The 9,543-nt window shown below is 35.9% G+C and overlaps 1 protein-coding gene across 1 annotated transcript in view; it reads right to left on the bottom strand.

The window, feature by feature from the left end:
* LOC102475216 (UDP-glucuronosyltransferase 2B31) overlaps nucleotides 1–8,633 on the bottom strand; it is a gene marked incomplete at its 3' end in the record, with an annotated part of 17,117 nt that extends 8,484 nt beyond the window's left edge. The window contains exons 1-2 of the mRNA XM_006165935.3: nucleotides 7,892–8,633; nucleotides 5,860–6,008 (exon numbers count right to left, since the gene is read on the bottom strand). Coding sequence (XP_006165997.1) covers nucleotides 5,860–6,008; nucleotides 7,892–8,615 — 873 coding nt within the window. The remainder of the gene's footprint in view (nucleotides 1–5,859; nucleotides 6,009–7,891) is intronic.
* Between the last annotated feature and the right edge of the window lie 910 nt (nucleotides 8,634–9,543).

Here is a 9,543-nt window from a genome sequence, read left to right as displayed (position 1 = left end):
GCTGTTTTAAATTTATTATTTGTTCTTTTCTCTCTTTCAATTAATGTCCAAATTCTCCCATTGCAAAAACTTTTCTTTCTGAAAAATGTGGCATATGTAGTCTATGGAATAATACTCACTCATAAAAGACAATGAGACCGTAACATTTGATATAAAGTGAACCAATATGGCAAACTTAATGCTAAACAAAGCAAGCCAGACTATGAAAGAGAGACATTGTATGCCCCTACTCAATATATATCAAATGTCTGCGTTCGATAGCAGAAACTGAAAGTATAGAAGGTATATTAGTAGGGAGGGTAACTGTAGATACTAGAGATAATAACAGTAGTGGTAATATAGGGGTGAGTAATGGAGTTATGAGAGAAATAGTGGGAAAAATACATTTAATTGCACAAAAGTGAAAAGTTATTTGCTGATGATAATGTATATGTTTATGTCTTTGTCTTGACTGATAGGCACCACATTTGGGCTGGAAAAAAACCATGTTCTTCAATGTAAAGATATATAGTGACTAAGTGTAAATTTAAAAAATATTAAAAATAAAAACAATAAACAAAAAACTATTCTTTCTGAATCTGGTCATTGTCATATAACTTAATTTCTAAACTAGTTTTCATTCTCAATGGTAAACAAATGCCCTGCAAGACTGGAAGCCATGTGGCTGATGGCAGGTTTGGATCCCTGGGTCAACTTGAAAATATATTAGGGTGCACATAGACACCCAGAAACCTGAGGAGCTGGGGAAAGGGGATTGTATGATGAGTCTCTGTCGAGGATGTGTCTCTCTCTTTCTCTTTGGCATACTTAATGTGCTCTCTTTCATAAAACAAAACAAAATGAAACAAAAATCTTTCTTCAAAGAAAAGAAAGGAATTTCAATAATACAGCTTTATAATCTGATTAAATACATTTTAATATAATTGTCACTGTACTATTCCTAGGAATAACCTGGAACATGCAGGTATTTTTTTGTGATTCCAGAGATCTGGAACAACATTTAAAGTAACTTGTATTCAGAGTTTTGTCTAACTGGCTTTCTGCTCACAGCCTCCTTTGTCCATGCTGTAGGAAATCTTTCTATATGCTATTATGTTAATATAACCCTTTTTTATGTGTTAATCACAGACATGGACTGGTTCTTGTCATTCTGCAAGATCCTTATGAAAACTGAAATAATTTTGTAAGAATATTTGGAAAATTATCTTAAGAAGTATAAAAAACAAAATAAGATTCAACCATAATTTCAATGCAGAGATATCCCTAGTTTAAAATTTATACATTTTCATATAGGCCTTCATTCTGTTCGGGTAACTAAATGTATATATGTGATACATATTTAAACTATTATAATTCAAATGCGTGTGCCTTATCATCCTACAAAAGAATAGTGATTTTATACATTTATCATTTTGCCTCTCAGTTTCCAATTGAAGTTGTAAAACTGACTAGCTGTGGTTAAACATTCTTTGATAAAATGCTTATATGATGTTAAATGCACATAGTATACATTTTAAAATATATGCTTTGTAGAAGATATTCATATTCCTTCCAGAAATAACTGTCACAAATATTGATTCTGTATATATAATTAATTTTTATCTCTATATAGTTGTATTTTAGTATAATAGAAAGCTAATGGTTTAAGAATCTTTAAGAATATTGAAGGGAAGAGCAAACGGCATAATGGTAACATTGCTGGAATTCCACATGGCCAACTGCAGTTCAAGTACTGGACTTGGTGGCTTGAAACTCATGATGTGTGCATGTGCATTCTTGCCCAAAATCCTGAGAGGAGAATGAAGAATAAGGGATTGTGGCGTGGCCATCTCCACTGAGGAGTGATTTCTCACTTTCTGTCTCTTTGTCTCTCTGGCAAGCACAGGTGCCCTATGGTGAAAATCTTTCTAAAAAAACATTGATGAATGTAGCCTTTTGGCATTTTGTTTAATGCCTTATTTCTCTTAAACACTACAGAAATGATCTGACAATCTAATCAGTAATGGAGAACCAAGCAATTTTTGGTGACAATTAATTTACTAATGAAGAATAAGACAAGCATCCCAACATTGACCTGGGTTCAAATCTTACTTCTCTAGCATGTTAACAATAGCTCATATTTCTAATTATTGCCTTTATACTGCTATTCATTCTTCTTCTTGTCTTTCTCTGCTTCTTCATCTCTTCCTCACCCTGTTACTGTCCCTTATTGTGAATGAGGACATTTTTCAAGAATAGAGGTTAATTGCTTAACATTTCCACTAATTGTACCTCAGTTTTTATACTTTGTGAAAGTTTCCACATACAGCCTAAACAATTTCCATTCAAAATGAATGTGAAATTTTAAGGGTTGAATAAGATCTCTGAGTTACATTGCTGCCAAGAAGAAGGTAAATAAAAATAACTCCTTAAGAGATCATATGGGAACCAGCAGTTAGCGTAATGACTATGTTGCTGGACTCCCACATAGTCGACCGCGGTTTGCGTCCCGGACCCGGTGGCTTAAAACTCCCGCCAGGCACATGTGCGTGCGTGCCCAAGATCCCAAGAGAGAATGGAGGAGAAGGGATTGCGGTGTGGCCATCCCCCCGGGGGGCGATTTCTCGCTTTCTGTCTCTCTGTCTGTCTGGCAAGCGCATGCGCCCTATAGTGAAAACCTCTCAAAAAAAAAAAAAAAAGAGATCATATAAAAGTAACTTCTCTTCCTTCCTGACCCCTCTGCAATTGGAGAATACTTGTGGAAATTCTTAATTTGTGGAAGAATGGTTATTTGCATAAGTTCAATAATACCATAGTATCTATTGCCTTGTATCAGAAATTGAATTCTTATGGGGTTTTGTGCAAGTAACAGACCAAAATGAGACTAAACATTATTATTATTTGCAAATAAGTTAGTTTATACCCCCTTTTTTTTTGTAAAAAGGGGAATTGAGAGAGAAAAAATGTTTCATAAGAAAATTACAGGGCACTTGTCACTAGATTTTAGCTTCATCCATATTTTCAGTTTAATTTAGATCTTCTGTGAGTCAATAAAATGTGAAAAAAAGAGTTTAGTAAGGGAGGGAGGGAGGGGAAGGAGAAGGGGAAAAAAGTAAAAGTACATTTAATTGACAAAAAAGTGAGAAGCTATCTGCTGATGATAGTGAATATCTTTGTCTTGACTGTTATGCATGGTATTTATGCTAGAAAAAGAAATGTTGTACATTGTAAATATATATGTGATTAAATATAAATAAATAAAAATATGCCACTGGATCCTACATAGCCAACAGCACAGTTCAAGGCTTGGAACCAGCGGCTTTAATAATACACCAGCTGTATGTGAGTGCATGCTCAAAATCCTAAGTGGAGAATGAAGGAGAAGGAATTGCATTATGGCCATTCCTTTTTGGGGGTTTGTTTCTCACTTTTGCTTTCTCTCTCTTCTCTCTCCTCTTGGCAAAAGCATGTGTCCTTTGTCAAAAACCTAAAAAATTGAATAATCATCACACTTGGGGAAAAAAAAGGATATACAAAAGTGTTGTAAAAATTCTGACTTTCTCCTCGTATCTTGTAAGTATGATATTAAGTTCATCATTATATGATGACTATAAGTGATATTAAGCTATATTTTAGATTCTTGTGAACCTTTATAAGGCACAGCAATCCAGGGACCAGCAGTTAGCATAATGGCTGTGTCATTGAACTCCCATGTAGTGGACCACGGTTTGAGTCCTGGTCCCAGAGACTTAAACTCACACCCGGTGTGTGTGCATGTGTGCCCAAGATCCCGAGAGGAGAATGGACGAGAAGAGATTGTGCCATAACCATCTCCCCTAGGGGGTGATTTCTCACTTTCTATCTCTCTGTCTCACTCTGTCTTTCTGGTGAGTGCACACACCCTATAGCAAAATCCTCTCAAGAAAAAAAAAAAAGAAAAGAAAAGAAAAAAAAAGGCACAGCAATCTATAGACAAACAGAATTCTTTTGGGATTCTATAGTAAGGGCAGTGGTTAGACACAAGTTCTAGGAATTATTTGTTCTTTATTGTACATGCCGTGTACATTTACTCTGTGTTCATTCTGTGAGGCAGCTAGGATGTCAATTCCTAGGTTCCTCAATGGGGCTATTGTGAGGTGCCTGTCAATTTGGATTAAGGGAGAGAACATCTGTAAGGTAAATTATCACATTTATGCCCACAGTCTGAAAAAGTGACCCTCAAGTGAGGAATGGTTTAAATGCTGGAGTAAAATCAAGTACACATTGTTTTTAGCTGCAAATATGGGTGGGAGCAGATATCTACATTGTTTTCCTGTAGTTGAAGAGTGATCTTCCCTTTTAGCCAGACTACTTACTGGTGAAGAGTTTAGCGCCCTTACAATAAAATTGTAGCAGTTCAACTTGCTCATCTGATTGTCAAAATAGGTATATCTACTTTTAAATTAAACCACAGGATGTATATTCCACAAAATTTGATTTAGAATAAATACAGTGTTGAACCACTGGAAAACAAATTTACATTAAATGAAGAATTACATGTAAAGTGACACATATTTGCTAAAAAAAATCAGTAATGGAAACACAACAGCAATGATGCCAATATTTGATATTACTCTGGATCACTGACTGTTTGCCCAAGATACTTTAAGTGTTTTATTTATATTTACTTTTCCCCAACAGAACATACTATGAGGTGGACTACGACAATATGAGTCAGTGTGGTCATCTCTATGAACCTTCTAGTTAATTTTATATCATCAGTTGCCAAACTCTCACAAGAATGTCCTAAACGTCTCCTTTTTCCATAGTCTTACTCTTCTACAATTCCATGCAGTGACTACATCTTGAGATTGTATATTGGAAAAAAAAATTGATTCTATCTCTTTGTTTAACTCCTTTTACATTTTCTCAATTTCCTTTGTAGGTGTTTCAAAGCCCTAAGGTATCTGGTTCTAACCCAACATCCCAGCGTCTTGCGGCAAATTTCCTTAGTCTCTTTCTGTTAAACTAAACTCAGTGTCCTTGGAACTGTCCTTACTCTCTGTTTGCCTTTTTGTTGGTGGCTTCCTCTCGCCTTCATCCCTTCATCTATTCCTGTACATCATTCAAGTCTTACCTTAAATATCAATGAGTCTAAGATATATTCTCTGATTCCTGTTGGATGACTGCTTGGTTTTGTGTCTCTCCTCATGATGAAACATTTCACACAGTTATTACTAGCTTATACTCTATTCAGTAGTAAGTTAAGTGTGGAGCATGGAGAAAACTGTGTCTACTTTAATTCTCTGACTGCCTATCACTTATTTTTTGAGTGTGGTAGGTGATTTATAAACATTATTTGAATGATTCTTTCATATGTTTTGAATAAAAAAGGCCTTAATATAACAAACTATTCTCATGATCTCTACTGCATCCTGCTTTATTCCATAATGATAATGAAATGCAGATACAAGGGATGGTATACAAATATATGAGTTTTGGGACTAGTCCATAGGGTGATAGTTAAGGTGGTCGGTTCCCACATGGCTGAATGGGTGGGTGGAGTCCTGAAACACGGCTGGACATGTTTGTACATGCATGTCCAGAATCATGAAAGGAGGATAAGTAAAGGAGAAGTGTTGTGGTGTGACTGTTCTCCATGGGTGTGCTTTCTCATTTTCCAGCCTCTATTTCTATCTCTGCTACTCTCTAGCATATGTACATGTGTTCAGAAAAGTGAAAGAAAACAAAGAGAAGTGTATGAGTTTCTAATTGGTAGGCCAGTAAACCAGACTTCCCATATCTTTCTTACTGTGAGTCCAACCTGCTGAATGGAGAATGCAGAGTCATATCATTGAGAATACAAAGTAATCCAAATAAAACAAACGGAAATATATTTACCTTAGGCAGGGGTTTGGCAGGTTTGCAATGGAGTCCTCCAACAAAATCAAAATTGGGTAAGAGTGGGCGAGGAAATTCAAGATCCCAGTAGGTTCGAATAAGCCATATGTCAGCTTTCCCCATGATCTCTGATAATGTAGTGGGTCTTCCTGAAGGGAGGAAAAACACTAAGTAGAGGAAATGAAAGGACCGTCATGTGGCTATACTAGCTATTTTTTTATAATAGTGTTGGAATAAAGTAAGCAAAACATAAAAGTGGTTTATGTTTAGGGATCTGAAGATGATGTGTGGATAAGGTCCTGGACTCCCACATTGCCAACTATGATTTGAGTCCCAGATCTGGTGACTTGAAATCACACTAGGCACATGGGTATGCATGCCCAAAACTGGAGGAAAAATGGAGGAGAAGGAATTTCAGCATGGCCATCCCTATGGGTGGTGATTTCTCACTTTATCTCTCATCATCTCTCTCTGTCTATGGCCCATGCATGTGGCCTATGGCAAAAACCTTGAATAAAATTAGTTTCTGTTTTGAAAAAAATAATATTCATACACACATTTGCATAATATAATTTAATTTTTGTACATATTGTTCATACATATGTGAATAAAGATGTCAATAGACTTTATTCTACAGTTACTTCAGTATATTCATAATCATTACTAACACCTTTTAAAAAGTTTTTTATTTTTATTTTTTGGAGAGGTTTTTTTTGTTGTTGTTGTTATAGGGCGTGTGCGCTCGCCAGAGAGACAGAGAGAGACAGAGATATAGAAAGCAAGAAATCACCCCCCTGGGAGAATGGCCATACCACAACCCCTTCTCCTCCCTTCTCCTCTCGGGATCTTGGGCTCGCATGCACACATGCCTGGTGTGAGTTTAAGCCACCGGGTCCAGGAATCGAAAGGTGTGATATTGTTCCTTGTGGCTAAATTCTGGCATAGCATTCAGTGTGTACTTTAATACTAGTCTTTTATTTAATTATATTCATTATTATTATTATTTATTAATTTGCTATATGATATGTGCACTCACTGGACAGAGACAGGGACAGAAAGATATAGAGAGAAATTGAGAAAGAAAGCTGCCTTGTATTTGAAACTTGAACTAGAGTTGACTATGTGGGAGTCCAGATCCTTAGACACCATGCTACCTGCTGGTCTAATCATAAATGATACATATAAGTAAGTCAATGTGGGATTGAACATGCACTTTCTTTTTTCTTTACATAAAACTATTTAATTTTATTTATTTTTATTATTTTTTAATTTGGCAGACAGGGAAAGTGAGAAAGCAAGCCTCCTGGTCTAGGTCTTGATCCTCAGTCAGCCACCTGGGAAATTAGTGCCTCAACCCCCATACCACCTGAATGCCCCAGCACTTGCCTTCTTTCTAAAAGTGGAAGATGATCATTAGTAGTTAAAATAGAGATTTTTGCTTATTCTTACTTTGGCTCATATATTCCTTTTTATTTATTTTTTTGAGAAGTTTTTGCTATAGGATGTGTGCACTCACCAGAAGGACAGAGAGAGAGAAAGTGGGAAATAACCCTGAAATTACCCCCAGGGGTATGGCCATGCCACAATCCCTTCTCCATTCTCCTCTTGGGATCTTGGGCACGCATGTACATGTACCTGGCTTGAGTTTAAGCCACCAGGTCCGGGACTTAAACTGCAGTTGGCTACATGGGAGTTGAGCGACATAGCCATTACGCTAACTACTGATCCCCCTAATGACTTTTGTAGAAGTGAAAATTTACCTATTAAAATGGATTTGTAATTATTTAAAAATATCCTAAGTGCTTTAATTTTCAGTGTAAGACACCCTGGAATGTTGGGTAGGTTGATGGTCACTGGATTCTAACGGACCCTACAATGTCAACCTTTCTATAATATTTGTGAGATTGATACATCACCTTATATTTTAATGTTATCATGTCACCTGAGGAAAACACTCTCCTCTGACTTTGAGTCTATTTAAGATCATCTTTTAAAGCACAGAAAAGAACTGTCAGTGAGAAACATGACTTACCTAGTATTTCACTGTAAAACTGATCCCATTTCTTCTCATCAAGTGATTGGAACCAAAAATCAAAATAAAGCACATATATCATATTTTTGACCCTCTCCATAAATGTCATTTGATCAGTTAATTCTGACATTACAACAGGTACGTAGGAAGGAGGGAATGGAACAGCTCCACTGTGCTTTTCCCATGTGCTGCCAGGAGAGAAGCGGAGACTGTACACTAAGGGTATTTTAAGAAGCTCAGCCAGCAGCTCCCCACAGGGACCAAGAGGATCTGCAAGAATGACATCATATCTTGATTCCCGTAGTTTTGTCATAAGCTTAGTATTCAAAACTACTTCTTTACATAACTTTTGAAAATGGTCAAAATAATCCCAAAGGACTTCTTGCACCTGTTTAAAATATTCGAAAAATGTATCTCTTGGAATGTCATATATCCATTTGTTTATTATTTGCATGTAAAGATGCTCAAAGTCATCTTTAGTTTTAGCTGTAGGATAAACTTGAAATTTAATAGTGGATTTTTTGTTGGGATCGACAAAAATGGAAGCTGAAGGTGTCAGAACCATCACCTCATGACCCCGCTGGGTAAGTTCATCCAGGATTATCTTCATATTAATCCAATGGCTGTATTCTGTCGGCCAAACCAGCACCTTCCCAGAGCTCCCAAAGCTAAAGCAACAAGTCAGCTGTAGCAGCAGAAGGGTTGATGTCCATTTCATGGCCATCTTGGTGAAATTCAATGCTTCTTTCTATGTTGGTGTTCTGTCATTGCTTATTCTTATATGCAAGGATAAATCAACCAGGTAGTTTAAATTTAACTCTGAATCATTAAAGTAAATACATTATATAGAAAGTCTGAGCTTGTGGTTAGAAAGTGAACAAACAAAAGGTTTGATGACCTCTCTTGTTTATACAAGCATTTTAATATCTCTTATGTTTATAAAGGTTATCACTTAGCCAATATTGGATGACTGTGTATATGCAAGTCACCTGTCTTAAGTAGAATATTTGAGAAAAATGTCAAAAACTGTAGTAAAAGGTTCTTGTGTCTGTAGTGTTCTTGACACAATAAATAGAAATAAAATAATTATATAGTTGATCACCATTTCATAGACATTGTGATTTTGAAATTATTTTTTGTGAGTGAAAACCTTACATATAAGTTAGTCACCATATAATTCACAAATTTAATATGTACAATTTAATGTTTTGTATTATAGCCACGGAATCATAACATCACTGCAACAATCAATTTTAGAACAGTTTCATCTCTCAAAGGAAATATAGTATTTTCCCATTTAGTCTTTAACTACACCCAAGCCAATTTCTTCACTTTAAATTTAGGCACTTAAAAAACTTTTTGGTCTTTCTTCCTAGAGACATATGTTGGTAGGTGTTTCAAGTGGACCATCTTGCTGGTTTCCTTAAACGTCCTTGTCAGTACATGAAACAGGATTGTGAAAGGTGAAGCACTACACAGGTACATCAGCTGTAGGTAAACACTTGCTGCCTTGGAGTTCTGTGTATTCTTCCAGACTTTATTTTATATCTGTTCAAGTTACTTAGATTTAATTTTATTATAAATAAAAGTGTTAATTTATTTTCTGAAACTCTTTTTTGAAAGCTTTTTTTTAATGTTTGTTTAAAGAATTA

The sequence above is a fragment of the Tupaia chinensis genome, unplaced genomic scaffold, assembly GCF_000334495.1.
Source record: "Tupaia chinensis unplaced genomic scaffold, TupChi_1.0 Scaffold144094_1, whole genome shotgun sequence".
Lineage (NCBI taxonomy): Eukaryota > Metazoa > Chordata > Mammalia > Scandentia > Tupaiidae > Tupaia > Tupaia belangeri.
This window is presented reverse-complemented; position numbering and strand designations above follow the sequence as displayed.